At 42.4% G+C, this 24,819-nt stretch overlaps 1 protein-coding gene across 1 annotated transcript in view; it reads right to left on the bottom strand.

The window, feature by feature from the left end:
• The window catches only part of SMS (spermine synthase), a 52,631-nt gene that overhangs the window by 6,740 nt on the left and 21,072 nt on the right, over positions 1 to 24,819 (bottom strand). The window contains exons 2-7 of the mRNA XM_012784619.3: positions 21,470 to 21,590; positions 16,113 to 16,206; positions 15,529 to 15,593; positions 10,469 to 10,644; positions 9,164 to 9,318; positions 7,909 to 7,998 (exon numbers count right to left, since the gene is read on the bottom strand). Coding sequence (XP_012640073.2) covers positions 7,909 to 7,998; positions 9,164 to 9,318; positions 10,469 to 10,644; positions 15,529 to 15,593; positions 16,113 to 16,206; positions 21,470 to 21,590 — 701 coding nt within the window. The remainder of the gene's footprint in view (positions 1 to 7,908; positions 7,999 to 9,163; positions 9,319 to 10,468; positions 10,645 to 15,528; positions 15,594 to 16,112; positions 16,207 to 21,469; positions 21,591 to 24,819) is intronic.

The raw sequence follows: 24,819 nt of genomic DNA, 5'->3' as shown, positions 1-24,819 counted from the left end.
AGAAGGGGAAAAAATGCAAGCAAGGGCTTATGTCCACAGCGGTTGCCACATAAACAAAAAAAAACTTTCTTCCATATCTGTAACAGCAAAAATTAAGTGCTTACTCTGTATGGTTTATATGCCTTCTCATTTCAATGAAATAAACCTAGAGGTACTATTATTATCCCTGTCTTACCAATGGAGAAAAACTGGAGAAGTTACAAAGTTTGCCAAAAGGCACCCAATAGGAAATGGAACAAACACCTAGAACTATCTGAAAGCCAACTTCACACTTTTAACTCTAATCTATACTGCCTCTCCTACCACTATCTGCATTTTCTCCTACTTTTATTTTATACTAAGCACTGAGTGACCGTTTATAGATTTTTTCTGCATCTTACCTCGTAAACTATTAACCTATAGTTTTTCAACTTTCTCTGACATTTTGAGTATTGCTAATAAAGCCATGTAATAAATGACAGCCCCCACTATCACAGAGTCATTAAAGAGTACAGCAGTGAAGGGCTGAAATTATCACACAGATCCTACATGGTAAACACAGGAAATGAGTTTGAGGTCTGTCTTATTCTTGAAGTATTGAGGCTCTGTGCTAGAGACACATCTGGCTCTAGGCAACATCCTAGACAGGAGTTACTCCCCTTTCGTTTTTCTAATTACAAAAAGCACACTCATGTAAAAAATATTCACATATAACAAATCAAAAGTTTGCCACAATTCCCCATGATGATGTATTCCAAATTTTTTCCTACGAATGTTCTCGAAGCCTCACAGTCATAATTTTAAAAAACTGGATTTTACTATCCTGTTTTATAATTTACGTCACTTAATGCATCATACAAGTCCAACTATGCAAAGATAGAGTAGATACTAACACCCTAGCTGCCTGCGATCCACATATTAATCACACTTGATAGGCTCATATTCTTATAAATGCCCATATACAGGCCGGGCGTGGTGGCTCACGCTTGTAATCCTAGCACTTTGGGAGGCCGAGGTGGGCGGATTGCTCAAGGTCAGGAGTTCAAAACCAGCCTGAGCGAGACCCCGCCTCTACCAAAAATAGAAATAAATTAATTGACCAACCAAAAATATATATACAAAAAATTAGCCGGGCATGGTGGCGCATGCCTGTAGTCCCAGCTACTCGGGAGGCTGAGGCAGTAGGATCGCTGAGCCCCGGAGATTGAGGTTGCTGTGAGCCAGGCTGACGCCACGGCACTCACTCTAGCCTGGGCAACAAAGTGAGACTCTGTCTCAAAAAAATAAATAAATAAATAAATGCCCATATACAAACACAAATGTATCTTCTTTTGTAAAACTTGGCTTGCACACATTCTGAACTTGCGACATTTTAACCGAGCCTCTCTCAAAGTAATTATAAAATTTCTGGGCCAGGCCCGGTGACTCATGCCTGTAATCCTAGCACTCTGGGAGGCTGGAGGCTGAAGCAGGAGGATCACTCAAAGTCAAGAGTTCGAGACCAGCCTGAGCAAGAGCAAGACTTCGTCTCTACTATAAATAGAAAGAAATTAGCTGGACAACTAAAAATAGAAAAAATTAGCCGGGCATGGTGGCGCATGCCTGTAGTCCCAGCTACCTGGAAAGCTGAGGCAGGAGGATCACTTGAGCCCAGGAGTTTGAGGTTGGTGACTGTGAGCTAGGCTGATACCACAGAACTCTAGCCCAGGCAACAGAGTGACTCTGTCTCAAAAAAAAAAAAAAATCAATCTAACAATACACCATTCCACTAAAAAATGTTCTACTGTTGTTATCGCCTAGCCTTGTCCTCTATGAGCCAAACTGTCAAACCTCCTTGTACTGATGTCTGTCTGTGGGCTGGGCACACAAGCACTGGGTTACCAAGGTAAAAGCCACCTGTTTTAGTTTTTAGTTCTGACAGCAATTCACACTCCAACCAGCAATGCACGTGAGCACCTGTCTCCGTCTCACATCCTCCTCTCCAGCACAGGATACTGTCCCTCTTCTAAAATTTGCTAAGTCCGTTGCTAATGTTTTCACATGAACTGTGGTATTTTCACAGGTTGACTTTCCTCTTCTGAGAAGTACCAGTTCATAGCTAAATTTCAAAAAGTATAAAGGCTAACTTCATTTTTTAAGCTGTAGGGGCTCTTGTATTATTCAAGGGATCCACTTCCTGTCATGTTTGTTACTAGTCTTTTAGCTTGGTAATGACAACATAGTATCATAGTCTGTCTTTATCCAACCACTTCACCAAATTCTCATGAATTCAACGAATTTTCTATACAAGTTTCCTAGATTTTTCTAGCAGTCATATCATGTGCAAATAATTTGGTTATTTACACTGTTTTCATTTTCCTACCTTACAGTCTTAGCTGCCTCAAAAACAATGCTGAATAAGGGCAATAAACATCCTTATCTTGTTCCTAGAGGCAGTGGAAATGACTTTTACCATTTACTGTAATTTTAAGTTTCGATAGTTTCCCCTCTATTGCAATTTTATTTTACCTAAAGTGTTCTTATTAAAAAGGACTGCTAAACATTCTCAAATTTTGTACATACATAAAATTAACCTTCAGTTTTATATACTGCCCTTGATTTTGTATTAAGGTATTCTATTTTTGTAAAAGGAATGAAGGATTTTGGAACATTTTCTAAAAATGTTAAACAGAGTAATTATGTTTCTCAAATAACAGCTGCAAAGACTTGGTATTTTTTTTAATGGTAGTTTTTTTAAATTTTTTCTTATGGAACATAATTTATTTTTATCATACAGGAGCTGAATCTACAGGCAGGGTACTCTGCCCCCATCCCATCTTAAGGAGATGGACTCTTGGGACACAGGACTGTCTAGTAGACACCAATATATTGGACAAGGAACTCAGTGGTACTTGTGGGCCAGAGCATTAGCTATAGCAGTTGTCAGTTTCTGCCAGGAAGCCTGGGTCTATAAGGTAAATTCCTTGCTGAAGTGGGTAGCCAAGACAATCAGTACCACATTGCCTATGAGCCAGAAGTTCTCAAAATATACACTCAGTTTGCTACATTGCAGTTCACTCAGCAAAGTCGCCTTTGGGGTCATCCAAGTGCATGACAGCATTTCTGAAGGAGATCACTCCGGGTCTAGGCGTAGACAACCAGGAGCCTGCTCTTCAATAAATGGTGCTGCGAAAACTGGATATCCATATGCAGAAGAAAGTAAACCCCTATCTCTTACCATATACAAAAAAATCAACTCAAAATGGATTAAAGACTTAAATATAAGACCCAAAACTATAAAACTACTGAAGAAAACACAGGGCAAATGCTTCAGGGTACTGGTCTAGGAAAAGATTCTATGGCTAAGACTTCAAAAGCATAGGCAACAAAAACAAACAAATGGGACTAAGTGAAGAGACAGCCTGTAGAATGGGAGAAAACGCGGTTGACTCTCAACAATGGGTTTGAACTGTGCAGATCCGCTCACACACACAGATTTTTTTCAACCAAATGCAGATAGAAAATACAGTATTCGGAGGATGTGAAATTTTCCTATATGGAGGGCCAAATATGGGACTTGAGTATGCATGGATTTTGGTTATACTTTGGGGTCTTGGAAGCAATCCAAGTATGCCAAGGGACGACTATAGTTGTATTTGCAAACTATTCATCAGCCAAGGGACTAGTATCCAGAATATATAACGAACTCAACAGCAAAAAATAACAACAACAATCCCCTTAAGAACCAAGCAAAGGAGCCAGGTGTGGTGGTACATGCTGGTAGTCCCAGTTATTCAAGAAGCTGAGCTGGGAGGATTGATTCAGGCCAGGAGTTCTAGGCCAGACTGAGCAATATATCAAGACCCCATGTCTAAAATTAATTAAATTTTAAAAAATTAAACTAGGAGACCTTTTTTTATCTTTTTTATTTTTTTCCTCTCATGTTGAACTAGGGAAACTAGGAGGCATTTTTTAAAAATTGGGCAAAGAGGCCGGGCGCGGTGGCTCACGCCTGTAATCCTAGCTCTCTGGGAGGCCGAGGCGGGAGGATCACTCAAGGTCAGGAGTTCGAAACCAGCCTGAGCAAGAGTGAGACCCCATCTCCACTAAAAATAGAAAGAAATTAATTGGACAACTAAAAATATATTACAGGCCGGGCGCGGTGGCTCACACCTGTAATCCTAGCACTCTGGGAGGCCAAGGCGGACAGATTGCTCAAGGTCAGGAGTTCGAGACCAGCCTGAGCAAGAGCAAGACCCCGTCTCTACTATAAATAGAAAGAAATTAATTGGCCAACTAATATATATAGAAAAAATTAGCTGGGCATGGTGGCGCATGCCTGTAGTCCCAGCTACTTGGGAGGCTGAGGCAGGAGGATCCCTTGAGCCCAAGAGTTTGAGGTTGCTGTGAGCTAGGCTGACGCCACGGCACTCACTCTAGCCTGGGCAACAAAGCGAGACTCTGTCTCAAAAAAAAAAAAAAAAAAAAAAAAAAAAGGCTGGGCGCGGTGGCTCACGCTCGAAACCAGCAAGAGCGAGACCCTGTCTCTACTAGAAATAGAAAGAAATTAATTGGCCAACTAATATATATAGAAAAAATTAGCCAGGCATAGTGGCACATGCCTGTAGTCCCAGCTACTCGGGAGGCTGAGGCAGCAGGATTGCTCGAGCCCAGGAGTTTGAGGTTGCTGTGAGCTAGGCTGACGCCACAGCACTCATTCTAGCCTGGGTAACAAAGTGAGACTCTGCCTCAAAAAAAAAAAAAAATATATTACAAAAAAATTAGCTGGGCATGGTGGCGCATGACTGTAGTCCCAGCTACTAGGGAGGCTGAGGCAGAAGGATTGCTTCAGCCCAGGTATGAGGTTGCTGTGAGCTAAGCTGATACCACAGCATTCTAGCCCAGGCAACAGAGACTTTGTCTCAAAAAAAAAAAAAATTGGGCAAAGAAACTGAATAGACATTTCTCAAATGACAACATACAAATAGCCAACAAACAATGCTCACCATTACTAATCATCAGGGAAATGCATAACCACAATGAGGTATCTCACCCCAGTTAGAATGGCTGTTATCAAAAAGACAAAATATTAATAACTGCTGGTAAGGATGTGGAATAAAGGAAACTCTTGAAATCAGTGTATCAAAGGGATACCTGCACTCCCATGTTTACTCCAGCAGTATCAACAATAGCCAAGATATGGAATCAACCTAAGTGCCCATCAACAGATAAATGGATAAAGAAAACATGACACATAGACACATCAGAATATTATTCAGCCACAAAAAAGAAGGAAATCTTGTCATTCCTAGAAACAAGGATGAGCCTGGAGGACAGTATTGTTAATGGTATAATCGCATTTTAATGGCCAAAGGGCTTGCCTGCCCAAAGGGAAGGTGGCCCTGTTGGTCTCTCTTCTCACCCAACCCTACATACTAGGGAGCCCAAGCCCCCATCCCACCTTGAGAGCTCTCAGCCCTAGAAGAATTTTCGAGGTGGAGAAGGAAAGAGAATGCATTCAGGTACCAACTTCCACAAGTGCCTCTTTAAATAAAAACACTACTTTTCCCTTTTCTCAATAGTTCAACTGTCTTGGTCACTATCTGCGCATGGTGCCCTAGCTTCAGGTCAAGAGGTTGCTTTCAGAGGCCATTAGTAAATCTTCCTACCACTTATATCTGGCCTTTTATTACAACAGTCAACAACTATAGTATGCTGCTGGTTTGGATTTTTGGTTCTGTCTTTTCTTAATCCATAAAAGAAAGCCATATAAAAAGCCAGGGAGTCAGGAGTCTGAATCGCTCCTCTAAAGTCACCCTACAACCTTGAATAAATCCCCTTTAAACGCTCTAAGCTTCATCATCTTCACCCATATACTAGAAATAATACCCACCTGGTACAGGTGTGAGGATTAAACTCTGCAGGCAGAAGGTCTGGCTCATCATTTGCAAACACTAGTAACTTTGAGCTCATTGTGAAACAATTCTGTCATAGCTCAGAAGAACCTAATTCCCCCTTCCTCTTTAAGCTTTCAAACAGTATAATACACATCTTTTTTTCCCTTCTGCCCAGAAACAAATGACAACTGCATTTTAATGTGAGTTCCTCTCTCAACTTAAAAAAAAAAGATAACATACATGTACCATGCAATCAAATTTTGATGTACACACATTAGGAAAGATTGAGGGGTTAATTTACATATTAACAAACTCAATCATTCATCTAAATTGTTTATAAATCTGGAGTATTTGCTTCGACATCTTGCTCTAACAAGCACTATAGGTACAGTCACTGGAAATGCACATTCTCAAAATACAACACAAAATGTATCCTACAAACTATAATGACAAACTATAACAAAATGTATCCTACAAACTATAATCACCTTTCACCTACAGAATTTAGGACAGGAACTAATTGCTTATTAGTAAGAAGCAATTGTTCCTACCTCAAATATTTTAATCATACACGCGTACCAATTAAATACCTTAATTCCCTCTGAAACACCCAGGCTCAAAGAGATTATTCGAGAGAGACAAAAGACAACTTGGTGGTTACCAGGTCATAGAAAGGTATATGACATCTTTTACATAAGAACTCACAACACTCAGTTCAGATAATCTAGAGTTGGTATGAATTAAAGTCATAATTAAAGAATAAAAAAATAAAAAAAAAAGAGTCGGTGGTTTGTTTTCCCCCAAGAGTACTGAGTTTATTATTTAACATATGACACTGAAGTCAGTGAAGGATAAAGCAAGCGGACAGCACCAAGAAGTTTCTCGTTCTTATCATCTGCTGTAATTATTCATCTCCTCATCCATCTCCCTCCAAGTCCTCCAGACTTTCTGTTGCTCTATCCTTGATTAATGTCTATGTTAGTTTTATATGGTTTTTTTTTAATTCAGGATATTATAGGGGTACAAACATTTTGATTACATACAATGCTTTTGCCTCACCAAAGCCAGAGCCAGAGGCGTGTCCTTCCCCCATACAGTGTGCTGCACTTCCTTTAGTTGTGACTTTACCCCCCCCCACCTGACCAGCACCCAGTGAGTATTACTACCATGTGAGCATCTTAGTGTTGATCAGTTAGTACCAATTTGATGGCGAGTACATGTGGTGCACGTTTCTCCATTCTTGTGATATCTCACTTCGAAGGATGGGCTCAAGCTCTCTCCAGGGTAACACAGGAGATGTTAGTTCACCATTGCTTTTGTAGTTGAATAGTATTTCACGGTATACATATATCACATTTTATTAACCCACTCATGTATTGATGGGCACTTGGGTTGTTTCCACATCTTTGCAATTGTGAATTGTGGTGCATTAAACATTCAAGTACAGGTCTCTTTTTTATAGAATGTCTTTTTCTCCTTTGGGTAGATGCCTAGTAGTGGGATTGCTGGATCAAATGGTATTTCTATTTTTAGCTATTTGAGGTATCTTGAAATTACTTTCTACAGGGGTTGCACTAATTTGCAGTCCCACCAACAGTCTAAGAGTGTTCTGTCTCTCCACATTCATGTCAGCATTTGTTGTTTTGGGACTTTTAGATAAAAGCCATTCTAATTAGAGTTAGGTGATGTCTCACTGTGGCTTTGACTTGCATTTCCCTAATGATTAGAGATGCTTAACACTTTTTTATATGTTTACTAGCCATTATTCTGTCTTCTTTTGAAAAATTTCTGTTCATGTTCTTTGCTTATTTATTGATGGGGTTGACTTTTTTCTTATTGATTTTAAGTTCTATATATAGAGTTGGTGGTTTCTTATCATTTTTACACATCCACCCTAAATACAAATATACATACGATTCATACAAAGAGACAACCTATTTATCTTCTTAACCAATTATAATAAAAGCTGTTTTAAGAAGGCACAATTCTGATCAATAACTTAAATTATATTATCAGCGCACTTAAAAATACATTATCCAGAAAACATAATTACCTGATAGCAGTCTCCTTTAAGATTGTCTAAGACATCACCGCACGTTTTTCGCATATATTTCTTACATCCATCAATCACCATTTGGTCAATGTCCGAAACAGGTTAAGGATAATTTGGGTGTATCAGAGAATTCTGAAATAGCAGTACTTTAAATAAAAAGTTAACGTCAGGCGAGGTGGCTCACGCCTGTAATCCTAGCAACTCTGGGAGGCTGAGGCAGGAGGATCACTTGAGCTCAGGAGTTCGAGACCAGTCTCAGCAAGAGCAAGACCCCTTTTCTCTACTAAAAATAGAAAAAATTAGCTGGGCGTGGTGGTGTGAACCTATAATCCCAGCTACTCAGGAAGCTGAGGCAGGAGTACGGCTTAAGCCCAGGAGTCTGAGGTTCCTGTGAGCTAGGATGATGCCACTGCACTCTAGCTCGGGCAACAGAGCAAGACTCCATCTCAAAAAAAAAAAGCAGAGGAAGGCCAAGAAAACAATCTTAACCAATTCAAATTTTAAAAATAAATAAATAAAAGGTTAAGACAAACAAAGGTTTTATAATACTAATTTGGGTGTCACAATTTAAAAAATGAGACAGTGATTTTATTTTCACACTAAGGACACTCAAAAGGACTTGAATTTTCTTTTCTTCTCATGAGATGGCTTGAGGAAGCCATTTCGGAAACTGCTGAGTAGTAGACATGGTAGTTGCTTGCTCTTTAATCCTGAACTAGATTATCCCCACTTCTTTCTTGGTGGTCACATAAAAATCTACCGTATGGCTGGGTGCAGTGGCTCACGCCTGTAATCCTAGCACTCTGGGAGGCTGAGGCGGGAGGAGCGTTGAGCTCAGGAGTTCGAGACCAGCCTGAGCAAGAATAAGACCCCGTGTCTCTACTAAAAATAGAAATAAATTAGCTGGACAACTAAAAATATATAGCCAAAATTAGCCAGGCATGGTGACACAGGCTGTAGTCCCAGCTACTCAGGAGGCTGAGGCAGGAGGATTGCTTGAGCCCATGAGTTTGAGATTGCTGTGAGCTAGGCTGATGCCACAGCACTCTAGCCCGGGCAAAAGAGTGAGACTCAGTCTCAAAAAAAAAAAAAAAAAAAAAAATCTACTGGTACTAAATAGAAATGTCTGTTCAAGGTAGTCTTTATAACACATTTGCCTAGAGTCTGTGGTAACTTGAGTCTCATTAAGATGCTAAAGGAAGGAAGGAAAAGCAGCCCACTGAACTCATTCGTTCTCTTATACAACAAAGGATATCTCTACCATAGTGACCATCTTTGGTTTCAGTTTGACTATTTCACATAATATGCCCCCATCTCCACCTCCCAGAATCAGTACGTCTTTGCCAGTGTAATCTTCTTTGCCACTGCCCATGATGGCCCGGGTATACGCCAAGTCACTCTCTGCCAAATCTAGAAAAGAGAAACAAAGATCCAAACTGGTGACTCCACCAGAACACACAAACTACCTGGCCTCACCACACTAGAAAGTGCTAGAAGTTAGCCCAAAATGTAAAATCTTCATTTTCAATTTTTAAAAACTGTCAACAATGTATAAAGATTTTTTTTCAGGATTAAGGACTTTTCATCAACCCTGATCATCAGACACCTAATACAAATGGACGCTAGTTGATGGTAAGAAAATCTAGCCTTAAATGTGCTTGCAGGCCGGGCGTGGGGGCTCACGCCTATAATCCTAGCACTCTGGGAGGCCAAGGCAGGCAGATCGCTCAAGGTCAGGAGTTCGAAACCAGCCTGAGCAAGAGTGAAACCCCATCTCTACTAAAAATAGAAAGAAATTAATTGGCTAACTAAAAATATATAGAAAAAATTAGCTGGGCATGGTGGCGCATGACTGTAGTCCCAGCTACTCGGGAGGCTGAGGCAGAAGGATTGCTTGAGCCCAGGAGTTTGAGGTTGCTGTGAGCTAGGCTGACGCCACGGCACTTACTCTAGCCTGGGCAATAGAGTGAGACTCCGTCTCAAAAAAAAAAAAAAAAAAAAAAAAGAAGAAGAAATGTGCTTGCTTCTGAAAGTTGACCTTGAAAAAAAACAAAAAAGAAATGTGCTGATATGCTGAATAATTAAAACAAATTATATCTTTGATGCTTATTAAACCTTGGTAAGGAAATAAAGAAAAAAAGTAAAACAAATAGAAATTACATCTTAACAACAGATGAAATATGACATCTGAGAGTTGCTTCAAAATGAGAGGGCTGAGACTGGCCAGGAACTGATAACTGTTGATGCTCAATGATGAGTACACATGGGTTCATCACTGGTTTGTCTTCTTAGGTTTGAATTTTTCCCTAACAGCTTTTTTTAATTAGCAATTGCATTTTCTTCTGAAATACAATTCAAATACTTAACAATAAGGAAGCAATGTCAAGACAAAGTTTACACGAAAGCCCAGACAATCTACAGGTTAATATGATGTAAATGTACATCTCAAAGAACAGCAGAATCAAAGACAAACTTGGACAAATCCACAACAGCACTGTCCGGAAAACATCCAACATATCGCCACTTTGTTATGCGACTGGGGCAGGGACAGAGTACTTACTAACATCCCCGCTAAGAATGAGAATATTTCCAAATTGCTTTGAGTGTAAAATTTTAATGTTTTGATACGGAGAATCTTCATCATACACCACTTCATCAATGTCGTATTCAACCAGGCGCCCGTCAGCGGTGGGCCAGTATCTGTCGATGGCCCCTCCTCGCACTATGGGTGGTAATCTGGAAAAAGAGGAAAACAGGATTGTGCCTTACTAGAATACACCCTTACAACAGGACCTGGAATGAAGATGGTACAAAAGAAAGCCCTATGGCTGCAGGCAAACTCCTGAAGACCACAAAATGAATCCAAAGCTTGGATTTATAGTTTTGTACAATCATGGCCATCACCAAATGTTGACAAGTATTATACAGAGAGGAGTTTACTTTTTTCAAAACCTTTCTGGCATGCTTCAGATTTTTCCTAATAAAAAGCTGAAGGGAGGCCGGGCGCGGTGGCTCACACCTGTAATCCTAGCTCTCTGGGAGGCCGAGGCGGGCGGATTGCTCGAGGTCAGGAGTTCGAAACCAGCCTGAGCAAGAGTGAGACCCCGTCTCTACTATAAATAGAAAGAAATTAATTGGCCAACTAATATATATAGAAAAAATTAGCCGGGCATGGTGGCACATGCCTGTAATCCCAGCTACTCGGGAGGCTGAGGCAGAAGGATTGTTTGAGCCCAGGAGTTTGAGGTTGCTGTGAGCTAGGCTGACGCCACGGCACTCACTCTAGCCTGGGCAACAAAGCGAGACTTTGTCTCAAAAAAAAAAAAAAGGTGAAGGAGAAAAATGGTCACTGCAGACTTCACACTTCATCAAATACTCAAGCAGGTTATGTCTCTTAAGATCTCCTATATTACCATGTTGCCACTAGCACATTCACACAAGTCCTTTATAGCTGTTCTGCTCTTCAATACAGGTTCATCTATGCATTTTGCTATTTTTTTCCTTTTTTTAGCTTCATGTAACCTAGAACCTTTTTTAGTTTTTTTGGGAGACAGGATTTCTCTGTGTCACCCTGGGTAGAGTGCAGTGGCATCTTCAGAACTCACTACAACCTCAAACTCCTGGGCTCAAGATATCCTCCTGCCTCAGCCTCCCAAGTTGTTGGGACTATAGACGCATGCCACCATGCCCAGCTGATTTTTCCATTTCTAATGGAGACAGGTCTCGCTCTTGCTCAGGTTGGTCTTCAACTCCTGACCTCAAGTAATCGTCCCACCTCAACCTCCCAGAGTGCATGATTATAGGCGTAAGCCACTGTGCTGGGGCCCAGAACATTCTTTTTTTGCCTGGTATGTTTCATGACATTTATATCTCTGAAAAGTGTAAACCAGATGTTCTGCTAAAAAAAACAAAACAAAACAAAACAAAAAAAAGACACCCCCCTCCTGTGGGTTTACCTGATCTCATCATGATTAGAGTCAGGTTGACATATATTACACAGGCATGACATCAGGAATAGAAGATGTGCATCTGTCCTATTATTGGTGATGCTAAGTGTATGGTCACTTGATTAAAGCGGTACTCACTAGATCTCTCCCCTTTGAAATTACTAAGCAGGCCGTGGGGTAGTCCCCTGAAACTGGGTAAAGGTCCTAATCCCAAAACAAACCTTTACTAGTGGTTTTAGCATCTAGAAGATTATTACCTGAACCAATTATTACTAGAGTAGCTGCCGAATTATGATTTTCTGATTCCATTCTTTTGTAAATACTATTTTCGACGGGGTGAATGTACTAAAAACTACCAGCAGAGGACACTAAATGACAAGGGAAGAGAGACCCAGAAAAGGGGCTTGGCAAATCTAACCTGAACACAAAGAAAATGAGAACTCACTACACGCATAACACAACATCGTGCGAGTCCTGTGTTCTCAAACACAGTAGCGTTCAACAGTAAAACGGCAGGAGGTACAGCTGGGATACGCTACACTTCTGACTTAATCTGGTGAGTCTTTTTCCACTGCTGGCTCACCTGCTTCCAAGACTGCAGTCGGAACCTGTTACAAGTTAACAATGCTTTCTGTAGGGAAATACTAACATCTGCAAAGAGCACTGAGCTTGATGAAGCAAACGCCCATAAACTCTTATTTAACCCTAATGACTCCTGATTTAACCACTTTACTTAGCCTTTCAAGTGAAGAAATTCAGCTTTCAGAATGTTGGGCAGAGCACAGGTTTTTTTCTTGTAAATTATAAAATTTAAAGCACCAATCAGGACAACCCCCAAAGAACAGGCAAATAGCGCTAGGAAGGAGGAAGCCTCTTCTAACCCTGATGGTGGGGAGTAGAGGTGAGAGGGTGAGCCACCCACAGCACTGGACGAAGGTGACAAATACAAAGGCACCCACTTTCAGGGGAGAAAACTCATCCCCTGCTTGACAGCCAGTCATCTATAGGCAATCACTGCATTATGACAAACTCACTGAAAATAAACGATGCCTAGTCTCAATTGTGTCATTAGTGGCTTGGTCAAGGTGAAGAGCTCTTGCAACACCACGGTTTTTTTAAGACTGGCAAAGAAACAAGGATCTTAACAGGATGTGGAGGCCATTACCTTGATGAAGTGCTTAAACCTGGCATAAAATGCATCTCCTTATAATGGGCTACCAGGAGACACCGTGGAGCCCTGCAGAACTTGTTTCAACCTTCACTGCTGAAAATTGAAACTGGACTGTAGAAAGTCAGGTGGAATATGTCCTGGGCCTCAGGTATCCGTGCAAATTCCAAGAAAAATTTTTTTTAATAAAATTTATCTGATTTAGTTTTCTTATTCCATTTCATTTGAAAGTAGAATACGAAAATAAATTCAAGTAAATTCCATGGCTTCTTAGTTGAAAATTCAGATTTAATTAATCAGCCAAAGGGGAATAATAGTTTCAGACCATCTTAGTGAGTTATTTGTTAATGATTTAATCTCTAACAATGTCATTCACCAGATTGAAAACAATAGTGCAGTCCTTGTCTTTTTGAGGCCAAAAACAAAAGGTCTACACAAGGTATTCCGAACTTTTCATTCTTTACACTTATTTTATAAAAAGATGTAAAAATCGTGATAAGCAAAAATAAGGTCTGTATTTTGAAATGAAAATCTAAAGCTCAATTCTATTCCCATTTAGAAAATTCCTACACCAAAAAAACAAGAGTCAGACTTCTCATGAATGCTGAAGCCCATAAGTGCATTCTATTTCCTCACTCCTATAATTAACCCTGATTAAAAAAATCAGACCACATTTTGCTGAGAGCCAATTCATTACCACCTAAGACATTTTCTGACACAGTGAGAAACAGTGGGGGATCTTTTCTAGCTACAGCTAAGAAAAACTCTGCAATCAGGAAAAGATGAAATACCCAGAAAGAGATGTGAGTGTGGGTGCGTTTTAAAGGATGGGAAAGGAGGAGAGACATGGCTGAGGCCCCTAAACTGAGCCTGAGTCTCGGGTAAGAGAGTCTAGGTGCTCTGACAGATCTCAAAAAAGAGAGCAAGTTCTGCAGTGTGTCACGTTCTTTTCACTTTAAGCTTCCTGCTTTCCTTTCTACCTACAGTAGGTTAAGTAATTACCTTGTTATCTTACATCTGCCCTGGAGCTTTCCTATGGGCTGATCAAATTTAGCAGGGTGAGTCATTAAGTACTTAAATATCCTAGCTCTTGCCAGTAAGGATTCCCTCTTCTAGAAAGTGCCATGGACTGTATTCTGGTCATCCTCATAAAGTCCCTGTGTCTGTCTCTGCATCTATGATGTTAACTTTATGAACAAGGGACAGGCCTCCTATGCCTTAGGGCCTAATGAGAAGCCACCAAGGCAGGGCAAAAGTAAATTGCCCGGCAATGTGTGCTGTGTATCTCAAGCACTTGTTAAATCCCATGACATATCACAGACCCTGTTCCCTCAAGCAAATGCTAAAACTGCTACCACCTTCTATCAAAGTTCTTTCAAAATCTGACACCACTGGCAAACTTCAGTGCTGTCCAACAGAACTTCCTTCCATGATGAAAATGTTCAATATTTGTACTGTCCAATATGGCCGTCACTAGCCACTCACTAGCTATCAACATGAGGCTAATGCGACTGAGGAACTGAGTTGTTTATTTTAATTAGTTTAACTTTAAATAGCCATGTGTGGTTAGTGGCTACCCTACTAGACAGGGAAAGCTTCATTTTCTTCATTATCATTTGAAAATAATCTGCCTATGGCAGCTCAAGGTAGATAGGGCGGGCCTCTCAATTCTTAGTACCTTGGAAAGTTTTCTTACTTGCAAACCTTGAAGCAAATTTTTTCACCCTACCCTGTCAGAAGTGTCCTAAAATTGCTTAATTCTACTCTGGGGCCCAAAACCCTGAGCACAGAAAAGTGTCCTTTTCTCCTTCCTAAAGGGATTGGGGGTCAGGAGTTTTCTAGCCTCCCTTTGACTGAGGCAACAGCCCTATCTTATCTACTAGGTCTCCACTTTATACAGTTCCAACTCCTTGAAGTCACTCCCTATCTCCCTTGTGCCTTTGTTTCATTTTACCCAGCATTTCTGTGTATGTGTTCATACACTGTGTCTTGTTTCAGTGTGAGGGGCCCAGTAGTTCACTGTGTTGTGAGAAGCACATGCTGATTTTGATCTTTTCCACATCTTAAGTAGACACTACTGCGGACAACACTGCCATTCTGACTATTTTACCAATTAAACAAATATAAGAGGACATTCAGGCTGAGCATGGTGGCTCACACCTGTAATCCTAGCACTCTGGGAGGCCGAGGCAGGAGGATCGTTTGAGCTCAGGAGTTCGAGACCAGCCTGAGCAAGAGTGAGACCCCCGTCTCTACTAAAAAAATAGAAAGAAATTAGTTGGACAGCTAAAAATATATATAGAAAAAATTACCCAGCGCATGCCTATAGTCCCAGCTACTTGGGAGGCTGAGGCAGAAGGATCGCCTGAGCACAGGAGTTTGAGGTTGCTGTGAGCTAGGCTGATGCCACAGCACTCTAGCCCAGGCAACACAGTGAGACTCTGTCTCAATCAACCAATCAATCAATCAATCAATAAAAAAAAGGACATTCAAGAGTAGACTTACCGCTTCACCCGTCCAGTACTGTCCTGGTTCAATTCTTTCATTCTTTCTTCAACTTTGTTCAGAAGCTACAATTAAAAGAAATGAATGAGCTTACAGATTGAGTTACAAGGAACAGCTAAATTACAGACCAGAAGACTGAGGCTGTAGTGACAGAGGTGTATGGACACATACACCTGTCCCCTTCATCTCTACAGCAGCCTCCAGGCCTGGCCCAATCCCACCCTCCCACGCCAACCATCCCTCATGGAGCTGACCTAACCTTAGTCTCAGCAACACAATAACAGGGGAGGGGAAGTCTAAAGGGTGCTGTCCCTCTAAAATCCTGGGTAAAGCTTTTATATAGTCTCTCCAGTGGAAAGTAAAATCATTACTCATACTCAGGCAATTAAAGGGGAAAGCTGACAGCCAGGCTCCAAAAACAAATGAGGAACAACTACTACTCTTCTAAAACCACTTATCTGGAGGGAGGAAAGTTTAAAATTAACTGGGAAGTCAGCAATGAAGAGAAAACAATTTTAATGTCATTAAGCTAAGTGGACATTATGATTCTTAAACACTTGAGTAAATAACAATGAAAAACTGACTGTGTCAATTTCTTCCTTGCTCTGTGCATCGGTATCATAACTCTGAAGGTCCAGTAACACCAAACCATGTGGGTAAATTCTCAAATTGGCAAAGCTAGAAAGGAAAGAATAATTTTAAGGTTAGGCATTATATCACGGCACTCAAAAGAAAAAAGATGCCACCCCCATTAAGAAAAAAAGACCACTGCCCGTTATTTCTCTAAATTACACAGTTAATCCTTTTGCTTTCTTATTAGGGCCTCTTCTCAGCGGAAGAGGCTACCAATCATTTATGGAAGATTTAAAGGACGTCACCAAATGCTAGGGTTTTCAAAACTGGTTCTCGGGCCCAGAAATTGATTCAGTAGCGGTTCTGTGAATATAATTTTTTTTTAAAAAGTTCCCCAAGTGATTCTGCCAGGTTTAAAAAGAAGGGAGGGTAGAGAAGGCAAACTGGGTTCTCCCAATTAATCTTCAGAGTTCAAACCAGAGCTATTCCTCCTGACCCCAATGCAAGGCAGCAGTGGGTAAATTAATTTAGTAGCGGGTGGGGGAGTGGCAAACTCCAGCCCTACAGCCTGCAAATCCAATCCCGCCCACAGCAGGCTTTTGTAAACCCTGCAGGCTAAAAATGGCTTATATTTTTACAGTTGTTTTTTAAAAAAGGAATGTGACAGTGACTGTATGCAGCTCCTTACAGAAAGTCCTGACCTCTCTAATTTAGTGGATCTCATCAGCCCTTTTTATGAAATAAATATGAGTGTATCACATGCAATCAAAACGTGTTTGATACAACTTTTGTTTCAATTATATGCATGTATTTATACTGCATATACACAGATGTCTATTTGCAGGGTTATAAGACTACTTTGTACTATAACTTGTGGTTAAAGAAACATTTGAAAAACACTAAATTAGACAATGAATTCTGTTCAGAGAATACAAGCAGGGTGTGTGCCTGGATTTAAAAATAAATAAAACTATTCTGTGTGAATATCTTAATGAAAAAAAAGAAAAGAAATTTTATTTTTTTAAAATGTTTAGAAAAATAAATTAAATTAAAAAATAAATAAATAAAACCTTCAGCCATTAAATGGCCTCAAAATCAAGTTCAGGCCCAGACACCACAAACTCATCTACACTTGAAGAAGTAGATAATCTTTCTTTCCCCCTCCATCACCACCAGCAGCAAAAGAGGAGAGTAGCCTGGAGTAAAGGACAGAGAAATGCCACCCCTGGTGACACATTCTCAGTCTATACTGAGTCTGTGTTTCTGGGCAAAAAAAAAAAAAAGAGAGAGAAAGAGAAATGCCACCACTTAACCACTTGGGTGGTTCTAGTATGAACACAGAATGCAGGAAGTTGGGGTCAAGTAGCAAATTCAAGAATAGCAAGGAGCTCCAAGGGATTAAAAGCAGAAATAAAGAAAAACAAGAATGCCAGGTGGGGGGGAAATGGAGAAGCTAAAAAAAGGTGGCTGAGGACCAGGGCCAGGCTACTCAGCATCACAAAAGGACCATTAACTGGGAGAAACCAAGCCTTAAACAGGCTGGGGAGCTGCTATCTCCCCCACTAAGCCTAATATGGGTAGGACAAATGGGGTTTCAGGAGAGGCACCTCAGGATAGGTTCCAGTTGGCCAAGTGAAAGGAGGAAGATCAATGTAGAAAATAAATTTTTGGCCAAGCACGGTGGTTCACATCTGTAATCCTAGCACTCTAAGAGGCCGATGGGGGTGGATCTTTGGGCTCAGGAGTTCCAGACCAGCCTGAGCAAGAGCAAGACCCCCATCTCTACTAAACATAGAAAGAAATTAATTGGCCAACTAAAAATATATAGAGAAAATTAGCCGGGCATGGTGGCCCATGCCTGTAGTCCCAGCTTCTCGGGAGGCTGAGGCAGAAGGATTGCTCGAGCCCAGGAGTTTGAGGTTGCTGTGAGCTAGGCTGACATCACAGCACTCTAGCTCAGGCAAAGAAAATAAGTTTGTTAACTAAGTATGTTGATTTTATTTTTTTGCTTTGAGAAGCAAGTTCCAAGTATAAATAGCTCTTATCACTCAAAAACCCCCTTCTGGGAAGAATTCTAAGTCCTCTGTACAACTGGAATCTGTGTCTATGGTATTAATAGAAATTTCAAGAACTTCAGTAGAGGGGTAAGCAGGGCCTGGCTATAAAGAGCTTTAGGAGCTAATGACAGATGCAGCTACTCATCTGGGACTGGAGAAGTCACCTACTGAGGTGGCAGAGTGTTGAGTTCTCCCAAAGGATGGACCACAGTAAAGAGAGGTGGCAGGGACAGAGAAGGGCTGAGTGCAAGCCTGCAGGAGCCAGGGGCTCTAGGACAGCTGCAGCACCTTTGCTTCCAGGACATTCTCCATCAACTGGGCCAGAGCATAGTGAAGGACGAAGGGCAGAGGAGGGTTTGGTGGTGGTCTTGATTTGGGTTACCCTTAATGAAGAAATATTACTGTCGATCCATTGGAGGCATCTGCTAAACACATAGGGAAGTTTGCTACAGAGTTAGAAATACAAGTCTGGGCTTGGGGAGTCAAGACTGGAATGTCTTGGAGAGGTATGAGGATAGAAAACGCCAATTAATGCCACAGGGGTGGGCCATGTAGGCATATAAAGAGAATAATGGAAGGTAAGGTGGGCTCAAAAAATAGAAGGTTCCCTCATCTCACAGCACTGTCCTACAGGCCTCTGAAAGATTGGGAAGGTGGGTTTTTTTCTTTTAATAGATAAACGAAGGGAGAGAAAGTGGGAGATTAATAAATGAAAGCCATTGAAAATATCCAGTTAACTTTTTTTTTTTGAGACAGAGTCTCACTCTGTTGCCCAGGCTAGAGTGAGTACCTTGGCATCAGCCTAGCTCACAGCAACCTCAAACTCCTGGGCCCAAGCGATCCTATTGCCTCAGCCTCCTGAGTAGCTGGGACTACAGGCACGCGCCACCATGCCCGGCTAATTTTTTCTATATATTTTGTTTCTATTTTTAGTAGAGATGGGGGTCTCACTCTTGCTCGGGCTGGTTTCCCACTCCTGACCTTGAGTGATCCTCCTGCCTCGGCCTCCCAGAGTGCTAGGATTATAGGCATGAGCCACCATGCCCAGCCCAATTAACATTTTTAAGTTAACAGTGCCCATTACTAAGAATCTTAATAGTTTGACATACTAAGCCAGTTTAGATAAAATACAAACCGAGATTTAAGAAACTACAAAGAGCTCAATGCACTGGCTTCTTCTGTTATCAGTCATTTCTTAGTTTAGGCTTTCTTTCTACTCTCAGAACACATTTACTTTCTTTCTTTTTTTGAGACAGAGTCTCACTTTGTTGCCCAGGCTAGAGTGAGTGCCATAGCGTCACCCTAGCTCACAGCAACCTCAAACTCCTGGGCTCAAGCGATCCTACCACCTCAGCCTCCCAAGTAGCTGGGACTACAGGTATGCGCCACTATGCCTGGCTAATTTTTTCTATGTATATTAGTTGGCCAATTAGTTTCTTTCTATTTTTGAGACTGGGTCTCCCTCTTGCTCAGGCTGGTTTTGAACTCCTGACCTGGAGCAATCCGCCTGCCTCGGCCTCCCAGAGTGCTAGGATTACAGGCGTGAGCCACCGCGCCCGGCCCACATTTACTTTCAAGTATGTATTTACTACAAAAAAGTCTATATAGTCTTTAAAGTCTTTTTTAAAAACCCAAGACTAGAACTCTTGGGTCATCTCAGCTTCCTATCAAACTACTTTGTAGACTTTATCATCCTGCACTTTACTATTGTCTGCATTGACTGATCATCACTCAGAACAGTGCCACTCAAGGTGTGGTCAGCCGACCAGAGCATCAACATCTTCCAGGAGCTTGTTAGAAATGGGATCCAGGGGCCGGGCGCGGTGGCTCACGCCTGTAATCCTAGCACTCTGGGAGGCCAAAGCGGGCAGATTTGCTCAAGGTCAGGAGTTCGAAACCAGCCTGAACAAGAGGGAGACCCAGTCTCTACTCAAAATAGAAAGAAATTAATTGGAGAACTGAAAAATATATAGAAAAAATTAGCCGGGCATGGTGGCGCATGCCTGTAGTCCCAGCTACTCGGGAGGCTGAGACAGGAGGATCGCTTGAGCCCAGGAGTTTGAGGTTGCTGTGAGCTAGGGTGACGCCACAGAACTCACTCTAGCCTGGGCAACAAAGCAAAACTCTGTCTCAAAAAAAAAAAAAAAGAAATGTGACCCAGGGCCCTGCCTCAGAAACTCTTGGGGTGGGAGCCCAGTAATCTGTGTCACAACCAACTCTGGATCGCTGCCTGCCATCTCACATTGCTTATGCTGCCAAGGGTTCTTGGTCCTGGCAACGCAGAATCACAGGGGCTTTGGAGAAATACAGATGTCTGGGCCCAGTGGCCTCAATCTCTGCGGGAAATGGCTGGACATGGGTATTCTATGGAAGCTCTCCTGTAAAATACTGGGCTATAAGGACAATGGACACCTTACAGCTTCTGTTTACTGCTTGTTTGCTAACCGCAAGGCATTATGAATACATTATGGAATGCAGAGGAAAAAGACAAAAAACGCGGAAACCAAAATCTCTCAGCTAGGACCCGGAAACAGGTTAGAGCCTATCAGGGGCAAGATAAAATAAAAATCACTGTGGCGGCCGGGCGCAGTGACTCACGCCTATAATCCTAGCACTCTGGGAGGCCGAGGCGGGTGGATTGCTCCAGGTCAGGAGTTCAAAACCAGCCTGAGCGAGACCCCATCTCTACTAAAAATAGAAAGAAATTAATTGACCAACTAAAAATACATAGAGAAAAAATTAGCTGGGCATGGTGGTGCATGCCTGTAGTCCCAGCTACTCGGGAGGCTGAGGCAGAAGGATTGCTTGATCCCAGGAGTTTGAGGTTGCTGTGAGCTAGGCTGACGCCATGGCACTCACTGTAGCCTGGGCAACAAAGTGAGACTCTGTCTCAAAAAAAAAAAAAAAAAAAAAAATCACTGTGGGGGCAAATGCATGATCAGTGTATAAACAATTTAGTTATAAAAGGGCACTAGCACACAAAGGTCCTTGCCCGAAGAAGAGGCCACTGTGCTAGCACTCTGGGGGCTCGGACCCTAGCTCGAGCTAGACAATAAAACTCCTTTTAATAATTACAGCCTCGGTGACTCTGTCTCTCTGTCCTGCGGCCTTGCAAATCTCAAATATAACACTCCCAGGAAAGAGATTCTAATGTGCAGCTAGGAGAGAAGCACTGAGTTCCAGCCCCCTCCCAGAAGGTGTCAAAGAAGAAAACAAATACCTCCATGCCACCCCTCACCCTCTGCACCCCCCCACCCAACCCCCACCCCTGTGCTCTTCCCCCATCTGAAGAACACTCCAGGCTGCCTCACCTGCCGTTTTTGTTTGTGTAGGTTGCTAAATAGCCGTGGTCCTGCCAGGTATGCACCGACTCCACCATCCCCTGCTCCTGGAAAATGGACTGGAGGCCTTTTAGAATGGTCTCGCCATCAGCTAGAACAGAGAGAGAAGACAAGACTGTCAGGAAGAAATGGCCAGAAGGAAAGCCAATGAGGCAGGGTCTGACAACTGAACCTTACAAGAAAACCTGAACAAGTTGCCGGTGTCGCTTACCCCCTCTATCATGAGCTATAAACATTCTGCACCCGGCAAGGAGAGGTTACACAGCTCACCAGGTTACACAATAAAAGCACAAAAAACGACCACGCATAGCTGTGCCAAAGATGCAGACAGCTGTTCAGCCTAACTGGAGACAGCGTAACAGAATACTCAGCCCAACCAGAAATCAAAGAAATGCAAATAAATGCACATACAATAAATGAGATTCTACTTCAGGCTAGATAAATTAGTGAGCATACACAGTACTAGAGAACGGATTACCAACCACTGCTGATGGGTATTATAAAGACTTGAAAACCTTTCATTTCCCAGGTATTTTACAAAAAGGATGTATTGCTTTGAGGGGGGGGGGAAGATAGTTATGCTCAGTAACATAGTTCTAAATGGTAGAAACTGGACAATCTGCTGGGTTGTCTATTTCCCTACCGCCACCCTCATCCACATGGTCCCAAAGCCAATCCTCCCATCTCCTATTCTGCCCGCCCCACCCCCCTCAAAGGTAGAGCTCAGTGTCTCCCAGATAGGACTAAGGTCAAGGTTACAAAAAACACATCAATCTCTGCAGGTTCACTTGAAGCCAAAACCTTCAAGAACACCCAACATCACGATACTTAGAAGGACACAATGCAGTTGTTCTTCTGTAGTTCTCTCTGGGAAGGAGGCATTCCCCGGGATAAAGGCAAAATGAAGAACCACAACGTGACAAGAGGAATTACTCTTTATCGGACCGCCAGCCCTCTGCAGGCTGGCTCCCCTGTGAAGGAAAAAAACAACATAGCCTGGAAAGCGTCAAAACAAAGAAGCATCCCTGTGACCTGAACAGAGGCAAAAGAAGAAAAAAAAAAAAAAAAAAGATTCACAGCTGACTGCAGTACGGTTTCCCCAGACAATTACATCAGAATTCCTGCCAGGAAAAATTCATAAGTAGTACGATTCATAAGTACTGCCGAACCTGCAGCTGGGAAATTAAGGATTTTGTCACTATGCCATAGAGAGTCTATCTCCAGTGACTTCTGGAACTGTGTCCAAGACCGTTCCAGCACACGGTAAGAATGAAGGCCACAAACGGGGGTCAGAGGCTAAATTGGATAGCAGATATGTCTTATGGGGCCCTGCACACACTGTTCAAAAAGTGTAAATTAGGGCCGGGCGCGGTGGATCACGCCTGGGAGGCCAAGGCAGGCGGATTGCTCAAGGTCAGGAGTTCGAAATCAGCCTGAGCAAGACCCCGTCTCTACTATAAGTAGAAATAAATTAATTGGCCAACTAATATATATAGAAAAAATTAGCCGGACATGGTGGCACATGCCTGTAGTCCCAGCTACTTGGGAGGCTGAGGCAGAAGAATCGCTTGAGCCCAGGAGTTTGAGGTTGCTGTGAGCTAGGCTGACGCCACGGCACTCACTCTAGCCTGGGCAACAAAGTAAGACTCTGTCTCCAAAAAAAAAAAAAAAACAGCCCTGAGAATTAGAGGAACCCCCCCACAAAAAAAAAGTCACCAACAGGTGTTGACCCGCAAAGGTGTTTCTTCCCCCTCAGAATGCAGCACAGCACCCAGCAAGCCAAAGTAAGGATGCAGCTGAAACCCCCTGAGAGAGAAGGGGACCTGGGTAGGGCCAGAGAATCTCAGGGCGGCAGAGCCCTATGGATGGGCAAAATGAACAAGCTTCCAGGAGAAAGTGCCACACCAGGGAGACACTACTGCAATCCACATCACACCCCTGTGGCAACACAAGCATCTATGAACACCAGCAGCGGCCCGATGAATCATTAAGTTCTCAGTCATTCCTAGCAAAACTGTGCCTTTGGGAAAGTCAGTTGGCAGAAAATAATCTAGCTTGCTTTGCTATTCTGAAATTGGTTTCAGGAAATTAAAAGGCCTGAATTATACCCCCAGAACTGTGGTGTTTAACACTGAATTCCACTTCCCTTTAAAAAACACAAATTCTGATTTCAAACTTGATAAAACGAACTAACGTTGTTCGCTTTGTGTTTGTCACGGAAGCAATGGTGGGTCAGCCCACTGTGGAGGTGACTGAGTGTGCCCAGCCCGGCAGAACTTACCCTGAATATGAAAGCCACTCTGAAATTACGCAATCCCTCCTTGGCTAGAACAGATGTTTTCTGTTTTGAAAGTGTATAAAACAAGTCATCACTCTGGGTAAACTGCCTCAAAGACTGGGTTCTGTTGGCACATTACGAAACAGAACACAAATCCCCCATGCTGGTGAAGGAACAATCCAGGCAGGGCCACCCTGTGTGTGATTGACCAGGCTGTGCAGTGAACAAGGACTCCGGCCTGGGGGCTGAGCTGGGGCGAACTCCATCCCTTGGGCCAGGGGAAGGGGGTGTCTTTGTTCTTCGCAAAGGCCTTGACTGCTGGCCAAGCCCAGCATGGCGGCCATCCCCTTTTTCCTAACTGGCACAATTAGTGGAAAGGCACCGTGTGGGATAAAGAAAGCCCTCCGGCCAGGTTTCAAAGTAAACAAAAAACTTTACAAAAGAAACTCAATTGGAAGTGTTACTTGTTTCCACACTATGGGCTCCCCCACCACCACCAGTGCAGTAAAAACAGGCCAAGTCTGAATTACATCTGGTAGTTCATTCACCTACATGCCCAGTTTGGTTCCTGTGGGCATCTGAGTATGCCGGCCCTGACAGGAAAGGTGTCTGTAGGGCATTGTGAGGACAATGCTGTTCTGCCCACTGTCACCTCACTTCATACTCACCTTCCTCCTGATCCTCCCTGCCCCCCCCACCCCATCACCCAGTCTGCTCCTAGCCCTTAGGAAGACTCCAGAAAGGGGAACTGGAGCTGAAAACTATTTGGTAAGTGAAAACTACAAGCCAAAGCCACAAGGTCTGCTAAGCTCACCGAGGTGGCTCACTTAGTGATCTTAACCTCAGATGCTCAATAAATGTTTTACAGGTAAAAGAAAAATTATTTTATTTGGCTGAATTTGTGATCTTTATTACGGTATCTCTGCAGAGTTTCTAGAACATCCAGACTAGTTGTTTTCAATCCTAGCTATGCATTATTAACTACCTAGGGAGTTTTAGGTTTTTGTTTTGTTTTGTTTTTTGAGACAGAGTCGTCTCACTC

This window comes from Microcebus murinus, chromosome X (genome assembly GCF_040939455.1).
Source record: "Microcebus murinus isolate Inina chromosome X, M.murinus_Inina_mat1.0, whole genome shotgun sequence".
Classification (NCBI taxonomy): Eukaryota; Metazoa; Chordata; class Mammalia; order Primates; family Cheirogaleidae; genus Microcebus; species Microcebus murinus.
This window is presented reverse-complemented; position numbering and strand designations above follow the sequence as displayed.